Here is a 21,616-nt window from a genome sequence, read left to right as displayed (position 1 = left end):
AAATATGTGTTTCTTTATTTTTAAAGGAGATTATAAATACAAATTTTTACATCTGTAAACTTTTAAATTTTTGAGATATAAATATGCTCATTGAAACAATTCCCCCCCGATTTTCACCTACTTAGAGACGGAATATCCTCCCTTAGTGAGAACCTACACTCTAATATAAATGTATCCCCAAAATTCCATTTCGTTCTGTACAGTAGTTTAGGCTCGGTGATGATGAATCAGTCAGTCAGGACATGTTATTTTACATATATAAGTTTAGATTATTATTACATCTATAATTTTGTCACAGATCAACTCAGCAACCTTTAAAACTATGGATCGACACTAATATTGGTCTTTTTCGATAATCTAGAATCCTTGATTTAACGTTGCCATGGTTACGGCGGATCACTTCTTCAGCTGATTCCTAGAGCTGGGGTACTGAGGTGCCAATACCTCAAAAACAGTTAGTTTTAGGGCCTAAAAAAAAAAAAAATTAAAAAAAAAAAGTTTTCGGATCCTGTAGGGACATACCGAGGTTTGTTCCTCGCTTTGCGAGGCTTCAAATGAACTCTGTCTCGTCCTTGTATGACAGATTTGATATTTCGCCTATATTAGCCTACTGTGATGTGCCAAAGGGCCTAAATCTAGGGAATGGTGAGGACTTAACATGTCAAACCACTACCATAAGAAAGTATGAAATTTTTAACACAAAATCAGTGCAGTAGTTTTTGAGTCTATAGAATACGAACAAACAAACGTTCATTTTTATATATAAGATTTGCTCCACACTCATGGTGTTCAAGAGCAATATGGCTGTTGGGCTCAGCTCCTCTACCACACCTCTACAAGCTCCGTCACTATGGAGCTGGCATCTCAACGCCATTTGATATTCGAGTGGGAGTTTATTAAGGATCCGCCCTGTCACCATTACTGTACATCCTTTGCATGGACACAGTAACTGCGGACCTGTAAACACTTCATCCATGGACCCTTTTCTATGCTGGCTAGCGACTCAAGGAAGAGGCTTAATGAATTGGTTACCCAATGGAAAACAAGGCTAGAAACATATGGACTGCGGCTAAACCTCGCAAAATCAGAATACCTGGTGTTCAGCATCCAGACAAATGGAACAATTTGGTTGATAACATCTCACTAGCAAAGATATCTACGTTCCGTTACGTTGACTCCACGTAAAAGTTGACGGTGTCACTTGTAGACACTCAAGCACAAGTTAAGAGCGCCTGGTTGAAGTAGCACTAGTAATACTGTATTGGGTGGAATGTTTGCAAAAAACAAAAAGATACGAGCAGATCCTGGATATAATGGAGATGCGCATGCTTACATGGACGCTGGGAGTCACGTGACCAGACCACACTAAGATCTACGAGGTCAGGAGCACTTTTAGAGTTGCCCCAATTCCCGATAAAATGAGAGGCAAGATTGAGGTGGTCAGAGCTGAATCGCGAAGCGAGCACTTAAACTTAGCCCAGATATACAATTGTCTCAAGGCTAACCTGGAAAGTGGTGGATGAACTGTCTGAGGTGTTTATCTTGTGGATACCAGGCACAATGGAGGGCGAATTACAAGAAGGCAGACTCCAAATAAGATGGGAAGAAGGAGAAGATAAATTGACTACATCTGCCAGTTTTGAACTTGTGATCTTAGGATCCAGTGGCAGACACTCAACCAATAATCTAGTGAAATATTGGGTAGGGTGAATAAGTCTCAACTAACATCGAGGAAAAGGAACTTGCCGGTTGTGACGATAATTAATGAACACTAGAATGGAAAACCAGAGAAAGCCTGTCCATCCTCCCCTTTATCCAGCACATGGAGTCACCAGGTTTGAATCCAGGGCTAGTGATGTCTAAATGTTTTAAACATGAAGGGCCATTAGAATGTGATGAAAATTAAAAAATCAAAACACTCACTTTATTGGCCACACTGGACCACTTCAGTCATCCCTTTGAAGGTTGTACTGCTTGGGTCTTGTGATCTGCCCAGTACTTTTTCATTCATTGTGATTGTAATTTTCTCAATTTGTCTGAAATTGTTATAGCTTCTATGTGTCTCTCCTGCTGAAAATTTTTGAGTCTTAAGAAGGGTATTAATTTTATTTTTTGTTCTTTGCATCTGCTATTTTGAGTCCACAAGTGCTTTGAGATCTTGCTGAATTTCGTGGCTCCATTGTCCTTCAATCTTCTTTCCAGGATTTCTCATCACTAGTTGTAAAATCCAGTTTCCTAGCAGTCGCAAGATGTGAAAGATATATGAGATTCTTTTCTTCTTCATTGTAATAGTTATTGAGCCAATCTCTCGATAGTTTCATTAGGAAGGATTCTCCAGACTACTTCGACCTGGTATTTTTAAATTTTTATTTATGCAAGTTCTGATGATTCTTCTTTCAGTATAGAGGAGATGATTAATTCTTTTGTTTTTAATTTTCATTAATATAGGCAGTGTGTGCTACAATGTGCCAATGGTAATAACTAGGGCTCAGATGTTTAAGACCTAAAAATAGCCCAAATAAGCAAGCAAATATGACCTCAAAAGTGACCTAATAGGACCTCAAAAGTGATTAAATATGACGTAAAAATTACAAAATATGTCTTGAAAATATTGGCGAGAGTGTTTTGAAGATTCCGTTTTACACTCTTGCCAACTATTCTATATGATTGTTGTACTGGATTTCAATACTTGCATGAATTTCTAAGCTAGCAATTTCTAAACGAATAATTGCGCTTGATATAATTCGAAAGTTCGACTATATACCGTATATATGCCAGACTTTCTAACAAACTGTTGGAAAACAATTCCTGTCCAATCTTGATAGAAGAGGCAGAGTATTCCACTTGTATTAACTGCAGATGTGATACCGAGAAGCAGTTTTGTGAACACTAGTTCACATTCGGTAAGTTGAAGATAAGTTGAAGATGATTTTGCACAGCTACAGCTGTCATCAAGCCGCCAAAATATGACCAAAATATGACGCTTCTACGAAAATAGCTCAAAATATGACCTTATGACAATAAATGGCCAAAATATGCATTTATATGACAAATAAAAATCACTTAATTGTGATGATAACCATCTGATTTGCACCAACATACAATCAGGCAAGAAAATAGAGGCAAAGAAAAATATGACTTTTCCTAAACATCTGAGCCCTAGTAATAACAGCTAATGGTAACACAAAAACTAAGAAAACAGACACGCACAGTTTGGTTTATATATTTTCACCGAAATGGCGGAACCAGAATCATGGAGCACAGCTAATTGTGACCATAGTTTGTTACGTATATCATTTCAGTTTGTAAAGCCACAATGTGTGACCTGTTGATATGTAAATTATATATTCAATACAAATCACATAGAGATAGTTACTTGTATATTGTCATATCACCTAGACAGTGACGCTCTTAATTTTTAAAAATTTTGGTACATTTAAAATTTGTTGTTTTTCCATCGGACTATTTAGGGGGAGGGGGGATTTACCCCATTCCACCCCCTCACCCTCCTGTGGATCTACTCCCTGGCTGGAGTAATGAGTTAAAGAGCAATGACCTAAACATCAGCAAGACAGATACAATGGTGATGGAGGTGTAAAAGGAAGGAGGCAAACCATTGTTAGGCTTAATGAAGCAAAACTGGACAGCGTCTCAGACTTCAAGTACTTTGGCAGGCAAAACAAGGGGTGAACAACTGAATCAACAAGACAATACAATTCTACTATCAAGTAAGGTGGCTTCAGTGGGATGAACATGTATCCCTGCAAACAAAGATGATACTCTAGAAGTCATTATATACAGATAATCACATACAGATTTGAAACCACCACAATGACCATAGGGATACCAGTATTGGCAAGTAAAGTGTTTTTAAAAAAGATATACATAAACTCCCTCAGGCAGTTTAAATGAAGTTCCTTGCACCATGGTACACAAGACCAAGAAGAACACAATCAGAAATGAGAAGACTGCTTCTCAGCAAGATCCAAGAATTGAGGCTGAAGTGGTACGTGAAGAGTATGCTGGCGAACATAACTACGTGTACATGTCCCCTCCATCTCATCCTTGTACAACTCTTCTTCCACTAACTTGTTCCAATCATATCCTCTCTGCAGTACATTTTTCTTCACTCAATCAAGCCACTTTCTTCTTGGTTTTCCCACAGGTCAACTTCCTTTCACCTTTAAATTCATTTGGTATCACCAACATGTATTCTAATATTCCAGTTAGAGAGACCCTTGACATAATCAAGAAAAACTTAGTACAAAAAACTGAGCATCCAAGAAATTGAGGGATTCAGGTCAATTCTGGACTTAACTCTTAATAACAATTACTTCTCATTTAATAACATAGTATACCAGCAGAAAGGACTCCTATTTAGGAGCTCCAGCTTCTGACATCCTCACCGAAATTCACATGGACCATTTAGAAAACAATAAAATACTAATAATCAATAATAATAATAATTATATGGCCTCAGCTACCATGTGCAGGCATTTCAATGACGCCACCTGGCTGTCTGCTCATCAATTTCGATGTTCCGTTTTACTCCAGGCCTACTAGATGGCAGAAAGAGTAAGCCGAAACTCTCTTGGATGTCTACGGCTGAGATTTAATGACTTTTGTTGGGTAAACACCAAATGTGTCACCAGAGATCTTTTACATGCCAACATCTTGTGACATGGAGTGTGAATGGACTTTTTTCTACCTTTCAAAAATCAGACTATCTCTGTCAGGTTTGAACCCGCTATCTTGGCATCCGGAGGCCGACACACTACCACTGATCCACAGGGGCAGCTTAATCAAATACTAAATGATGCTAAAGGAAATGTTGCATGGCTGAGATACTGAGATACCAAAGTTTCACTGTTCAGTTAAATCTTGTCCCACACTACAATAGGGTACAGCGGTTAGGACGAACAATAGAGCAAGAAGGAGCAAGGAATGTAGGAATGTGACTACACCACGCAATGGCAGTAGGCCCTCCCTCCTATGCTAGCTGTCAGAACGCTTCTTTCCATGGCTCTTGTAATTCGTATCCTGCAATGATATCTAGTGTGTAATATTATGTAATCAAGTAGCTGCCAGTGCTCTGAATTAGGGTGTTGCCATGTTGTTTTGAATTTATTATTTTGCTTAAGAGAGTATTTTTGTAATGATAAATATCGTTGTCTAGATGATGCTTCCTGCTGAGAGTGCAAGATCTCTACCCACCTGGGCAGTAAAGTCTCCAAAAAGTTGAATTTCATCAAAGTGAGTTATATTCGTTAAGACTTCATCGTGTCTTCTTTCTGATCAAAATAGAACACAATAATCATATGGCCTCAGCTACTGTGGGCAAGCATTTTAATTTGACATCATTTAGGCTACCTGCAGGTCAATTTTGACATCAGGAGCCTCTCACTTATTCTGGAAAGGGAATTTATCAAGGTGATCACCAAATTAGTTCTTTATTGCAAATCCAACTCTGTGAATACGGGGTTCATTTCCATATTTCCCCTTAGAAAAGAAGGTGCTGCAACGTCAATGCTAAATATTTTCAATGCAAGAACCACAATAAAATTGCCATCTAATGTTAAGACTGAATGTCAGAGTCCATCAGATATATGCAATGGAACCCTCCCAACTACCATGACGAAACAGCTCTTATGGACCTTGGCCTATCAAGTGACTGCTGCTCAGCCTGGAGGCCTGTACGTTATGAGATGATGCGTGTTAGTGCAATGAATTCTCTCAGGCGTTATTCTCGGCTTTCTAGACTGGAGCCGATATCTCAACGTGAATCAAGGAATTTGATTTGGATCCACCTAGTCAATATTAAATATAGTGTATAAAATAAACAATGTTTATTTCACACCTTACATGTTTCAAGAATCATAATTCTCTCCTTCAGCAAAAAGAATGTCTTCCAAAATACAATGACTTGATTATAATGCAAACTTAATAAGATGTTCCAACCATTATCAAAACATTATACAAAAACAAACAAATCAGCACAGATACAGTATAATAAAATGTCTACACTAACTAAAGGGTCCACTCAGATAACACTATGACAACAGGAATGAGAACAAAAAGTTTTAAGGAGTCTTGACTTACATATATCAATTGAAACTGATGTTCATTGGAGACAGTTGACTAGTCGGTGTACTAAGATCAGGCATCTTAGGTCGAGGTCGTGAGATAGATGCCAGTCCTTCTTCTGCCTATGAAACAAAATAGAACTTCATCTAACTATGTATATTAAGACAGATAAACTTTTGAAATCCTCTGCTCCCTCCCACCACTTGAGGAAAATCCAATACTTTGCTACAACAAAACACACGTACTCAAAAATACACTCAAAATAGACAGGTGGGTGCCTCTACAAAACAAATGAGGTATAATTAATATGAACCCAAAACACTGCACACACATACACTGTGGACACTTCCTGGATGATGACTACTCCCAATATTAGCATGGTATTCAGAATCACATGGACTGACCTTACGAGACCTTACACTACAATAATTACACTACCCACTACCCACAATTAAGCAACATTGGCTGTGGTACAACATGGAAGGGTGACTGCTTACATACGGCACGGTACTTGTTTGGAGCAGTAATATGACTCACCAAATAATTAAAATTACAATAATCACTCAGATACTGCGGTGCAGACCCAAACTAGTTGGCAGGAGGAAACAATAATATTTTCCATACTCAAATATCAGAAGAGGAGCACACCATGTACTAGGCCCAGAAATAAAACACCACCTCCTATCCTCCCTTCAGAAAGGCACAGGAGAGGTAAGTCATGGTGCCCACAGTACTGGCAAGTTTGGCAATTTGAAGCCTGATAATGTTAGAACATAATAATTAAGTGCAAACATGATAAGCATTGTTTTTCTGTCTACAAATCTATTTACCAGGTGTATGCATAAGTCTTTTCCGGTTTCACTGAGAGGTGGCGTTAGCAAACAGTATGCAGCATATGAATTTGACACGTCAGTTTGTTCGTCAGACATTAACGTACCAACAAACACAAGTTGAGTCCGTCAAACTAGAGGTGTGATGGTCCAGAAATAATGTGTCACTGCTGCAGTGACACGACTGGGGCAGTGACACGTTGCCGGTCCAGTGACAAACCGGTCCAACCACAGATGGAGCTGAGGAGCATGGCATAGCATGCAGAGCGCAGTGACACACTGCCGGTCCAGTGACGAACCGGTCCAGCAACAGATGGAGCTGAGGAGCATGGCTCCACGGTGACACGCTACCGGTCCAATGACAACCAGTACAAGCACAAATGGAGCTGAGGAACATAGCATAGTAGGCTTACGTAGTCAGCAGTTGCATGATTTGCTCTGTTCTTCGATTATGTCATGATCACGCCTCTCTTATCTGTTTCGATAATGGCACACTAGTGGTAGGTTGAAAGTATCGAAAATATTTTTTATCTTCAATTAATAAATACATACATAATAATGTTATTTGTTTTACGTCCCAATAAGTACATTGCGCAGAATATCACTACAGAACCGTAGAAAAATATATTAAAACAAGGATCACCATACCTGCAATATTAGCCGTCAGAATAAAAAGAAGGATGGCAGTAATGGCAGAGTTTAAATCTAATAAATACCCATCTATAGCTCAGAAAAGCAACTCCGATCGGCGAGGAGTCCATTTTATATTCCTCTCTCTCAACCATAACAAACATCGGAGTCAAAGAGATAAAGTTACAGTCTCGCCTGAAAGAATGACCCTCCGTGTCCACAACTGAGGGTGCTGCCCTCTCTAGTACAACCTTGGAAATAGTTGTCAATCAATGTTAAGCCGCAAGAGGCCTTTAGCAATAATAGAATGGTGACTTTTATGAAACTGCCATTCAAAAATGGCTCACATGTTCTAATTGATGGAGCGTGTTCACCATGTGTTTCTACCCGCAAAGGTTCTTTTTCAGGAACAAAACGTCGACACGATCACCGAACGATATAACACGTGCTAATGTTTGGCGTAGATGTGTGTCTGTACTGGCGTACCGGTACACGTCACCTATTCTCCTAATGGAGCAGTGACAACCTGCAAAAACTTATGCATATATCTGGTATAAACTTCCTAGAGTCCAATTTCTACATACGTCTTCATTACAGACTGTTATGCCTTCCAGCATTCAGTCTGCAAGCTTCTGTGAATTAACTGAACACCACAACAAACCCATTATTTACAACTATATCTATGGCCTGGTTCAGTTCCACACCTCTTATCATTAAATTATTACAGAATGAGCCTAACCTTGATGTCCTCCTGCTTCTCTTACCTTATTGGTTTTACAGCGTACCGACTCAAACATGTCTTATGATGATGATGGGATAGGGCAGGCCTAGGACTTAAAAGGAAGTGACTGTGACCTTAATTAAGGAACAGTCCTAGCACTTGTCAAGTGAAAATATGGGAAACCACAGAAAACTATATTCAGGACCCTGACAGTGGAGTTCGAACCCACCATCACCTGAATGCAAGGTAACAGTTTCATGGGCCGAAACGTGTAGCCAACTCGCTCAGTGAGTCAATTAATCTTCTAGGTAACCTATCCTCCATTTGCCTCACAAGACTCCACAACCAAAGCTGTTTCATGCATACTGCTTCATCCATTAAGTGAATTCCTAACCTAGCCCTTATCTCCCCATTCAGGTTAACCCTGTCATTGCTCCCACATCCGTGTATTAGTAATCATTCTCACTGCCTCCAATTCTGTTACATCAAACTTGTGAGTAAGATATAAGTCCATCCAGCTTTCACTCCCACCAGCAGTCTGTTGACCATATCAGGTCTCCCTGATGCTGGCTATCAATATGGTAAGTTCACATTTGTTTAAGAAATCTATTCTGCAGACTGAACTCCTGTCCAGTCCTTGATATTGTGCAGCCAAGATATTCTCATCTTTTCAGGTCTACAGTGATCATCCACTCAACTCTAAAGTACGACTTGTAGCAACTTTGAATAAATAAATGTCCAATGTAAAATGAGATATTTTCCAACATTTCACTGTTCTTAGAAGCTCATGCATTGCATTAGCTTGTAGCAAAACTCTATTATTTGAAACTTTGTCAACCCAGAATATTCAAAGCATTCTTCAATACACCCACATTTCAAATGCCTGCAGCTGGCTAATTATGCAAAACTTGAGTATCCATGTCTATCCTCCATATAAAAGCACTGACCACATGTAGCACTTAACCATTCTACAGCTCAGCTTGAAGTTGAGGATGTCACTGCAAAGGAGTGACCTCATTCTATGGAATGTAGACTGGGCTATTTCAATGCAAACATTTATTTCTCCACCAGGATCAACATCTTCAATAATGATGATGACCTCTTAAACTTGTTCTCTCCATTTAGTTTCAGACACACACTATAATTCATTTAATAGTTGAAGACCATTCATTTGGTTTACTGGTGTTGATAATGAGATTCGTAGCTTCTTCACCTGCAGAAACTGTTTGAAAGTAACTATAGTAGATCTTCAATATACAGTTGAACCTGACTTACACGTATATCAAAGGGAAGAGAAACAACTACTTGTAACTGAGAATTACTTAGAAATCAGACTTACACAATACATCACATATTTACTGAAAAACCAATGGAATAGACCTACATGTGTAAATCCTTGCAAATAATAAATACATTTACTGAAAAACTAAATCCTTGCAAATAATAAATACATTAAGACAGAAAATATTATTTTGAACTTGGTCCAGCCTTAAAGAAATCAGATAGTTTGGCTTGTTTCACTTTTCTTGCATTAAGAGTATAAACCTCCTTTAGCAAACTTAATAATGAATTCAAAGCATTTTCACTACAATATTTCGCACTGATGTAACGCCTACACACATCGATTGCATTTAACACTTCACTCAGTTGAGGTGTTTCGAGATTCTCAAGTCGTTATCTCAATCTCCATCACTGTTACTAGCGCTTGTAGCTGGTCCATCACCACTGCGTTGTTGGCATACATCAGCAATAATCTCTTCATCCAGTAGTTCTCCACATACAGCCAGATTAACATCAAAATGCACAAAAGTATTGAATTCTACACCCTCCGGTAGCTTTACCTCACTGCCAGACAAAACTTCGTCCCCATAACCATCACTGGAGGCAGCCTGTTCTAGTAAAACACCAGCTTTGTTGAAACAGTTGCTGATTGTGGAGGATGACACCTGCTTCCAGGCAGCCGAAATAAAGTCTATGGTTTGTAGCAAATTAATGAAGAGAGGTTCATTTCCTGCATTAGTCAGTGTTATCAAATGTTGAACCAGCATTTTTCTATAATGCACTTTGAAATTTGTAATGATGCCCAAATCAAGCGGTTGTAGAACACTGGTACAGTTAGGAGGGAAGAATTCCACTCGGACACTCTCCAGAACGATTTGAGGTGGATGTGCTGGACATCGATCCATAACAAGAAGGATCTTTTTCTGTTTCTTTTTCATTTTAATGTCCAGTTTTTCAACCACTGTTCCATTAGAAGCATAGTCATCCAAGAATTTCTGTTGGATTCATATTCCGTAGATTTGTTTTCGTACCCTTAAAACACATCGGATTCTTCGATTTTCCTATCACAAGTGGAGGAAGTTTGTCAGGTCCATCTGCATTGGTGGCGAGAAGTACTGTTACACGAATTTTAGTTTTCTTCCCTCCATGGCATGAGTCACCTTTTTCAGCTAATGTTTTACTGGGAAGGAGATTGTAGAATAGGCCGGTCTCATCACAACTGTAGATGTTTGAAGGCTGATAATCTTTTACGATACCCGGCAGAACCTCTTCTTTCCAGTGTTGCACCGCGACGTCGTCCACAGCTTTTGAGTCACCGCAAATTGCTTCCCCCGTGATTCCATGACGATCTTTAAATCCTTGCAATCATCCTGATGAAGCCTTGAGATCAACAGTGATACTCATCTTTTTAGCTAAATCTATCGCCTTTGCCTTCAGCATGTCACCACTAACTGGTAGAGCTGCAGTCCGTTTTTGCTGGAACCATGTGAAAAGTGCTTTCTCCAAACCTACGTATCTTCCTTCTTGCTGATGGCTGCGCTTTACTGATTTTGAACCCAGTTTGAAGAACTCATCCAAAATAGCGTTTCTTTTACTGATGACTGTACATAGTGTTGTATAAGCAATCCCTAAGTCTAAAGCAATTTCAGTTTTTGTTTTGTGTGGATTAGTGTCCACTTCTCATATAAATTCTACTTTTTCATCTAGGGTATAACTTTTCCTTATTCTGTTCTCCATGGCTAATCAAAAGTAACTGAATGACAAAACTACTGTTCAACAGTAAACACCAGATACCGGCACCATGGACATTTTACTTCTCTGTTGTTCCCATGAAAGAAATTCTCATATTCAAACAAATTTACTGTATTTTCTTTTGTTTCCGCACCGAAACCGCCCACTTTGCTTGTAATGTAACTTAATCTTTGGCGGCATTGCGAAGGTCAAAAACGACGAAGGTTGAGGAGGAGCGAGATGGAGAGCAAAGGGGACTCGCTTGGTTGGCCTTTGTTAAGCTGCCAATAAGTAAGTGTCAATCATGTCATTCAGCAAAACTCTTTGTGTTCTGTTTCAGCACCAAAACCAGACCGCTCTACTTCTGCCTACGCAATTACGCAAAACTCAGTTATATTTCACCGACACTTAATACTTATAACAGCGAATTACATATAAACAGATTACCTATAAAAAAAGGTTTAATTAACATGCCTTTAAATTACATTTTGCCGGGACCTAAAGAAAATTACGTACAAATACGAATTACGCAGAACAGAGTTACGTATAAAGCAGGTTCAACTGTAGTTGGCTAATAGAACAGTGTCATCTGCCCGTCTGATTGTGCTGATATGCACTTCATTGATCTTAATCCTAATTTATTTCTAATTCATATAAAGCTTCCTTGAACACTCTGTCAGAATGAAAGTTAAATAATAGTGGGGAAAGAATACATTCCCGTTTGACTCTCCTTTGGATTTCAATGTCTAATGATGTCAGTCCTTTGTCACCAGTACAGGTTCCTGATTATTTGCACATCTCTGATGATAATACCAGTTACCTTAACACATTGGTGACAGGCTCTGAACAGAGGCTGCTACCACCCTGTTGACTGGATAGTTCAAGCCTGTGAGAATAAAATTATACTGTTGCATTCAAACTACAGCCACTTGAAAAGTATTCAAGATATCAAATTCAAACTTGGATCATGTAATCATCAATTTGTTTAGTAGCCCTGTTCAGCGTGGTATCTTTCAAAAGAGTACCTTTTGCAGCTCCATCTGATAAACCTTTCTCAGCATGGTGTAGTTTGAAACATACTGATCTGCCCTGTCTACATCTTTTAGGTACTTACTGTATTCAAGTATCCAAGTAGGTTTCTTTACGGATATTTCTGTTCAGTGATAGTCGTTCATAATTTAAAATATCCAATTCATTGTCACTTGGTATATCTGATAACCAGTCTGCACCCAATTTATCACAAATATCTGTATCCATTAGTAAGGAATAGCTCAAATTTTCTGATATTATTTTGTTGCAGCAACGGCTGCCTTACACTCTATATTCCACGTTTGAAACTTACACCTCACCACCAAGATTGTAGCAGCGATCAAGCAAACACAAGAATTCTCATAGCCTGTCCCCGACTGATTGGTGGGAAACTACGAGAATTCTCGGGGCCTGTCATCCATGTGTTAAGTATGTCTACTGTTGTGGTGCATGTTATCCAATCAAATATTTCTCATACCTGATAAGGCATGCAAAAACATCTTTATGCAAGTCTCAGCATTTTTTTAATAGGATGTTTATACCAAACAGGGCTTCCCCTGTGCCCAAACCTTTTCTGAATACAAATATTTGAAATGATCTACTTGTTCCTTGAACACACTTCTCAGAATGAAGGTTAAACAATAGTAAAGAAAGAATAGGTTCCTGTTCCACTGAAGCTGAGGATGTCATTGCACAGGAATGACCTCATTCTATGGACTATATACTGGACTATTTCAATGCGAGCCTTAGAATCATGGTCTTCTGTAATGGTGGTTTGTTTTCTTGAGTTGACATTCAATCCTCTTAAGTGATATCAGTGGGGAAGAAACCTAAAGTCCTATTTCCAAGCTACAAGATATTACATTGCAGGCTTTCAGTATGGTCAACAATTACAAAGTCATTGGCAGCGGCTAAACTGCTTATTACATTGCCATCAAACTGGATTCCTCCCTATCATTTATATACTTTTTAGTACATGATCCATGTATACTATGAACAACACAGGTGAAAGATTACAACTTTGTCTAACACAAGTTAACTAGTCTGAACAAAAGAACTCATTCTATCATAGTGTGTGGGACGTAGTTGATCCCTCCAAATAAGTGATAAAAATAAGTGATCTGTGTATTTATGCATCACTGTGTAGATTTGATGTAGAACAAGATTTCAACTGTCACTGAGACTGTCACCAATTAGCCTAGCGAACCCAAAAACTGTGAATTCAACACTAATCTTGATCATTTTTGGACATTTTCTTTCTTGCCCCTTCCCTCCCCCCGTGCTTCACTCATGCTGATGGAGGCTGAACTTCAATTTAAACTGCATTTAGAGGGTACAATTCATTTCACCGAACAAGAAAAGAATGGAGTCAAAACTAATATTGGTTGTTTTCGATGATTTTTATATGTTAATCCCTCCCAACTCCCAACCATTGGGGTGCTAGGGGTGTCTTACCCTCACCGTTTTTTTCTCCAGATAGTAAGTTATACGTGTACCATGTTTGGTTGAGAGCTATGCTGGAACACACAGTCCAAGTTCAACCACCAATGTCATGGGGAGAAAAATAAAATGTAAATGCCCAAAATGACAGAGATTATGTATGTGCATATGTACCAGCACTTTGTGGATAGATAATTTTTATAATTCACCTCTTTTGGCTCATTAGTTAAAATCATTGAAAACTGACTGTAAGAACTTTGCATCTCAACAGAACGAACGTCCTGAAATATGTGATCAACACAAAACTAAAGGAGGAGGAACTGACAGCTTGGCATTCCGACCAGGTTTCTATCCTAAAGAAAGATGTCACAATTATTTCTACATTCCACAGAGCAGAAACTGGCACAACGAAAACGAAGCAAGGTCAGGAAAAAGAAAAGCCTGTTTTAGTTGTCAACTGTAATGATCACATGGGTGAGTCGATCTGAAAGACCAGATTCTTCATGGCTATCTTTTAGAGAGGAAAAAGATGACCAAGTGGTACATCAAGTCACTCAGGAGGTTAATGAATGTTGCAATTCTAAACACAATGATCATTTGCCAGAGAATTCACCCAAAGCTAGAATAGATCATTTGAAATTTAGAGTGGATATCGTCCAGGCACTGATTGTGGAACATTGAGGTTCATTTGAAGGAAAAGTGCCTGGATGTCGTAATTCTTCGGATAAAAATGTGCCCTGTCTCACTGAAAGGCATTTCCCTGAGAGAATCCCACCAACTGAGGGAAAGAGTAGGTCAACCAAACGATGTGTCGTTTGCTACAAACAGAAAATTCGGAGAGAGACAGTGTTTTGGTGTCCAGACTGTGAAGCAGGTCTCTGCATTGAAGGATGCTTCAAGATGTTCCACACCAAACTCAACTATTAAGGTAAGATACCGTCATATTTTCCAAAAGAATGGAGTTTTCTAAACATGCTAAACATACATGTGAAAGGTTAACATTGATGCTTTCATGGCCCGTACTTGTAGACAAGATATGGGCTTTTGGGCTTATGCAGTGTCAAGAAAACAAGGTGAAACTCTTAAAACGGTAAAACAATCCTAAATTCAAACCCTCCTTGGGAACAGTAAAGATTTTCTTCTGAAGACGCGGAGCACAAGTTCTCTGTAAAACGTAAAGAGTTTTGCCTTGTTTTCTTGGCACAGCATAAGCCCAAAAGTCCATATCATGTCTTCATGCATGTGAAAGTTATTGAAATCCGTAAAATAGTACCAAAGTTGTGTTGCTTTGAATAAAGCCTTGCACGAGTCTGAGTAATTTTAAACACCACACTCAGAACTCCCGCAGCACAGAGATGACCAGGCATTTAAATCCACTGCACTGAGGGGTTAAGAGGTAATACAGATCCTAAAAGTAGACATTCAAAATGTAGCCAGGAAGCACATGGAGCAATTTCACATCAAGACACGTTATCTGACCTATTTATAACGAATGCTGTGGACCAGCACGGGTGCTCCAGTTACTATCATTAAGCAATTTTTGTCTACCTTGTGCCTCCAGATATGCCAAATTAGCCCAATATATCTAGACTTTGAGAGTTGCTCTTAATACTGAGAAAGACTACGGTATACATTTTGAATCGTAAAGCGAGGTTTGAAAATTAAATGTATCTTTAGCAACTATATGGTATTGTAACAATTATCCACCTTAAATCTGTTAATCCATGATCCCCACACTGCTAGACACGGCTTCTTCACTTCACACTGGCTTTGAACTTCCTGCCTGGATATGATACCATTTGCACAAATGAAAATCTACACATAATGGCCGCTAACAGCATACTAAGTGTCTGCAACTTTCTGAACCTTCATCTGGTGGTCCTGACATCACGCTATATACTCGCTGCTAAACATCTGGAACACTCCATTGATGTGTGCTTTGTTCATTGGTGGTCACATATTTTTTCTCCACCTTACCAATATAGTATTTTAAAGACCTGCTATTGATTTCAAAATCATTTACCACTTTCAGCGGCTTAAGATCATGGACGGTTGGAGACCAGCACATTATTCATGGCAGGCAAGGCATGCATTTCAATCACTGAGGTATCTTACGCCTGTTTCTTCTTTAGCCACCACCATGGACTTGTGTAAAACTTCCTATGTTTTCTGGTCCAGTCATGGATCCATCACCAGCTTAATGTAACTTTTCTTTGCTATATAAATTGTGAGTTTATGGCTTTGTGGATTATCACCTTGGGAATTGCAGTGGAACTCTAGAACTGTGTTTTATTAATCTCGGACTGCTCAACTTTCCGCCTTAATGTTTTCATGAATTTATTCTGTCAAAAGTGCCTTACGTGTGAGAACCTTCTGGCAGGACTATGTTGACACGAGTGCTCTGACTTGCTCAGTAGATGGTTTATGTTCTGCATGAACACTTACCAGGAACTCTCATGGATGCATGAATGGGCTTAGCACCTCGAACTGTATAACTGAGTGAACTGTGAACTTAATCCTCATATTGAGAAAAAAATTTAGCCATCTTAAGGAATGTGTGAATCGTTCTTTGTTCTTATCCTCTCAATGAAATTACTTCAATCCCAGTTAGCTGGTCTTTTTCGTGCGGCCTTATCTTATATTCTATGAACTTAGTGTTGTGGTTTTTTTTATGGATGTTTTAGGGTTAGGTTAATTTTAAGATATTTTCTTGAAACTAATCATTTCAGTTCTCTTTGAAGGTACTTAGGTCCTTTTATATTCTCCCCCTTTGCCCCTCCATGAATACCTTAAGTAGATTGTATGTTGGATGAAGTGTTTATGGGCAGTGTTTTATGTTTTTCCTATGATATTACCAATAAAAAGTGTTATAAAATTTGTTCAGAATGTCACTGATTGCTGGTCGTCATAGCCTTTTTATGCAATCTAGGTCTCTCCTTGTATTAGGTGCCCTAGGTCCATACTGGTGTACGTTAGAAGTCTGCTATGGTGAGAATCTCGCTGTAACAACAGTTTTTTTATGTCCGCTGAAAATTCCTATATTAAAATGTTTATTATCCTTCGGTTACAACAAAAATTCTTTCAACGATGCAACCATTATTACGAGTGATTTGGGGTGCATTATTTTTTCCGTTATTAATATTTATGCATTCCAGCGATTATACTGAATGTGACTGATCATCTTCAGTATTGATTTCTCGCTACATAAATATTTTGGTGACCTATTTCTTGTATTACAATTTGTTTTAAGTCTTTGTTCCTTTTTGGAAGATACATTATGAGGAAGTTTTATCTAAGGGCTTTCAAACTATATATGCTCTTAGGTGTTTACGTTATCTGCAGAGTGATATTTCATCCCAACTTTGTTTACTCCGCTTCGATCCACTTAATATTTATGTAAACATCTTTTCCTGCTTCGATGCACCCATGATAGATAGCAAATCTTGTTGGACAAGCGCTTGGACATTTTATAGTCTCCTTTATAGGGTGGATTCTTGATTTGTTTTCTGCCCCTTATTATCCCTTTACAATGTCCGACTCGTTGGCTGAATGGTCAGCATACTGGCCTTCGGTTCAGAGAGTCCCGGGTTTGATTCCCGGCCGGGTCGGGGATTTTAACCTTAATTGGTTAATTCCAATGGCCCGGGGGCTGGGTGTTTGTGCTGTCCCCAACATCCCAGCAACTCACACACCACACATACCACTATCCTCCACCACAATAACACGCAGTTACCTACAAATGGCAGATGCCGCCCACCCTCATCGGAGGGTCTGCCTTACAAGGGCTGCACTCGGCTAGAATTAGCCACACAAAATTATTATTATATCCCTATACAATTTGATGCACCACATCATAAGATTTATACATTTCAAGTGAAACCCCTTGTGATTCGAGTTAGTTATTTCCCTCTTCTTACCACACAATTAAATAAATAAATAAATAAATAAATAAATAAATAAATAAATAAATAAATAAATAAATAAATAAATAAATAAATAAATAAATAAATAAATAAATAAATGATTGATTGACTGACTGACTGATTAATCTTCTCTTGTCACCACATTACATAACCCATTCTTTTATATTAGATTACAGTATGTCCTTATGATGTAGGACCTGCCAATAAATTTGCTTCCCAAACTGTTAGTCACACCACGTTCTCACTCATCCATAATGGTGATGCTAGTGAAGGAATATAAGGCTATCAATATGAGATTCACATTTCTGATGACAGACATCATCTCAATTGAAAATGAGAATTTGCTGAAAATTAGTTCAACCACCCCTGTGTAATGGTGTTTAGCTCCTGGTAGCTACTTAATGCTTACATGCAGGTGGTAGTATGCAAGCCATAGTGCCAAGGGATTGATTGCCACCTCCCGATTAATTATCTGAAATGCAGCTCCCATTCAGTTTACCAGTAGATGGTAGAACCAGCCCATAGAAGAATACAAGAGTTCAATAGTATCCAAAGAGTTAATTTACTTTCATCAGCCTGTACACAGCAAGATATTAGAGTGGCTAGGCTTCATTCAAGATGATGAGTTTAAGGTGTGGAACAAGTACAGAAGAATGAGCAATGAGACCATTGGTAACTCAAAATTTTGGCTTGGAGGCAACTAACATCCACTGCCATGTCTCTTAGACCTGTTTTCTTCCAAGCTGCAGGGCTTCATATCTTAGGTCAATCAGCATATTGAAGACTGTAAGAGGTTGGTCTCCTCTCCAAAAGGCCTGTTCAATGTTTTGCAAGGCACTATGCGAACCGAGCGCATTAAAGGAACTGGGCACTTGCTTATCAAGATTGGACCAATCAACAATAGTGAAATGAGATGTTCTATGATGAAATGAACGCTATTAACAAGCAATGAATTCTACCATCATCTGCCCATTTTTTTTTTTTTTTTTCTGGACTGCCTTTCTTCTTCATTCTACGACCATCCAGCCACTATTCAGGTGATGCATTCTTCAAAGCCTCAGTGACGTCACTACGATTATTCTACGATGTTCTTCAGGCTTCTAGTGTCCGACTCGTTGGTTGAATGGTCAGTGTACTGGCCTTCGGTTCAGAGGGTCCTGGGTTCGATTGCCGGCTGAGTTGGGGATTTTAATCGCTTCTGATTAATTCTTCTGGCTCGGGGAGCGGGTGTTTGTGTCCGTCCCAACACTCTCCTCTTCATATTCATGCAACATATCACACTACCAACCAACACAGAAACACGCAATAGTGATTAAATCCCTCCATGTAGGGTTGGTGTCAGGAAGGTCATCTGGCTGAAAAACAGGGCCAAATCCAGATGTGCGATACAGTTCGTACCTGCGACCTGACAGGTGTGGGAAAAAGCGGTAGGAAAAGAAGAAGAAGTTCTTCAGGCTTCTAGTGTGTTCTTCTGCAGCTTTGCGCATGTGTATGTGTGTTTTCTCTACGCCACGCCTCCTCTCTCCAATGGCTATTTATTTGGTCTTGAGCCAAGTGTTCACCGGAGACAATTTCCTTGGCCTGTTGGAGAGAGAGCTGCTGCATTTCAGTGCCTAACGTATTTGTACGAGTCTTACTATGTTGGTGTACATAAACTTTCTTCGGTAAGAAGCGATCATGAAGTATGAACATTTTTGGAACTATTATTATTCCCATGGAGAGTTTGATTTTCCTTGTCTTGGAATTGAGTGCCTTGTCTTTTATCTTGAAATGGAATTTCATTTTGAACAAAGTGTTGTCCCTGGACAGACATGTTCGTGAAATTAGTCTACTACATTACCTAACTTTGAACTGAACTACCGGTTTTATGGATGATTATCCGAGTAAGATCGAGTATTCCAATGCAGCATTCTTCACGTTTGTATCCATTTCTTGTTCAAGTGCTATTTCTCTTTTATCAATATTATTTGCCCTTGGTGTATTCTGAGTATCTTTCATAAGTTACTATATATTATAATTGTTTCTCATGTAAAAATTCACAGTTGGGATGGCCTGAAGATACTGGAGTGTAAAGTTGTCAGTGTGATAACACACTCTGTCATATTGCCTGGATTTTGTGACCGGATCCACTGCCTCTCATTTCTGACACCTCCTCAGTCTGACAAGTCTGGGTGAAATCTGATCTAGCCCTCAGTCCAAATCCCTGGACTGGCAAGGAAACGAACTTGGGATCTAAGAGTAAGAGGCAGGCATGTTACCCCTACATCTCAGGATTGGCACTATTAACATTTCAAGACATGCTTAATAATATAGCCAGGGGCTGTTACCGATGAGAACATGGACTGTAAATGAATGCTTCATGATAAAATAGTCTACTGGAAGTTTACCTGCATCTCTCCCTCATCCTCTTCACTTCGTTTCTGAGCAATGGTCTTCAGCAAGGCTTTCCCTTCTTCTTTCGTCTGGAAGATAAGAAAAGACATTCTTAAGGTACACTACAGTACTACTTGAAAATAAAAATTTGGGCATAAAACAAGCAGGGATAGAATCATATCTACTACCCTTAATAAACTCAGTACCTGCAAATTTATAGAAAACTAAAAAAGATTTTGTGGTTTCAAGCTTGATTCTCAAAAAATCAGAATGACAAAATTATAGAGGAGACTTGCTCATTTCATCTTACACTACCTTCAACATTTCATGAAAATTAAACTGATAACCTCTTACTTACACCAAACATTTCTCTGCTTTGCAAAAATAGGAGGCTATGAAAGAGGATAAGAATACAAAGATGGAAGAACACAACTGCAGCTTAGTGTGGGCAGATGAAGCAATAAAAATGAGAGACAAGGAAAAACATGAAAACACAGAACTCCAAATCTTCACATATAGTTAACCTCACAACTGGAATCTTCCTTCAGCAAATCCTGTTCTTCCTGACCTATATTTCTTCTCATCCAGCTTTGTGTCAACACATTTACTGGTATATAAAAACATTCCAGTGGGAAAACTGGGACAGTACTTTGGGGTTTTGAGAACCATGAAAGTATTTAGTGGGACCAATAACATTATTATTATTATTGTTATTATCATCCTCATCGTCTTATTTTCAATTCCCAATGTGCTTATTTCTACTTCTCACCTAAGTAGTACTTGGGAGTATTCTTGATTTTTTTTACAACTTGCTTTACACTGCACCGAACTAATGCTGAAAGAATGTGTGGTCTAAGATAACATCTGGAACATATGCCTATATGTTAAATACTACAAAAGAAGTTGACTAAAACTTGCAAACAACTGTAATCCACTTTAGTATATTCTCTCCTGGGTCAACACAATACAAAATAGTTTTCTTATGTCTACTTTTGGAACATTCACACAGTGATAATGGCTGATCATCTGAGCAGCTTTATCTTCATGAGCCAACATTCTGCTCATAGAGTGTGATGAGATGGACAATGTTGTGATAGATCCTCTTGTGTATAGTTGTTGTTCTTGACATGGGGAACTTCCACAATCCTTGCTCTATGGAATTGTTTCTTTCCTCTTTGTTCCCTCCTTTTTTTCCCCCCACTTCATTCAGACTGCATTAATCCTCGTATTCCCCTTTTGAAGAAGTTATGTCAGCAATCACAAACCTTAGATTTTTAAACTCCATCACCCATAGCAGATTCTTGCCATAAAATTCACTCATTCCAGTTTCTAGTGAGTCTGATGTTATAAATTTTGTCTTCTATTTGCTGAATCACAGGGCAATATAATGCAGGTTGATCATTCCATTCCTGGGTTTAGCATTGAAGATCAGGCTTGTTTTCGGGCAGTCTTCATCTCGAGGGTGAAGAGATGTGATGTTACAGCCGAGCCCTGGTGGATACGACTATAAAATACTGTAATAATTTGGACACTGTATTGAAAAAAAATAAAATGCAGTATCCTCATGATACTGT

General features: G+C 38.8%; 1 protein-coding gene across 2 annotated transcripts in view; it reads right to left on the bottom strand.

Moving 5' to 3' along the window:
- Cdc23 (cell division cycle protein 23) overlaps positions 1–21,616 on the bottom strand; it is a 291,636-nt gene that overhangs the window by 69,232 nt on the left and 200,788 nt on the right. Inside the window, exons 9-10 of one of the 2 annotated variants that reach the window (XM_067151429.2) lie at positions 20,057–20,131; positions 6,100–6,206 (exon numbers count right to left, since the gene is read on the bottom strand). In XM_067151429.2, coding sequence (XP_067007530.2) covers positions 6,105–6,206; positions 20,057–20,131 — 177 coding nt within the window. In that variant the 3' untranslated portion in view covers positions 6,100–6,104. Of the gene's footprint in view, positions 1–6,099; positions 6,207–20,056; positions 20,132–21,616 lie in introns of those variants that run through there. The other variant, XM_067151428.2, reaches the window with a different exon arrangement.

This window comes from Anabrus simplex, chromosome 7, assembly GCF_040414725.1.
Source record: "Anabrus simplex isolate iqAnaSimp1 chromosome 7, ASM4041472v1, whole genome shotgun sequence".
NCBI lineage: Eukaryota > Metazoa > Arthropoda > Insecta > Orthoptera > Tettigoniidae > Anabrus > Anabrus simplex.
Note: the sequence above shows the minus strand (reverse complement) of the source record. Positions and strands in the feature narration are given on the sequence as shown.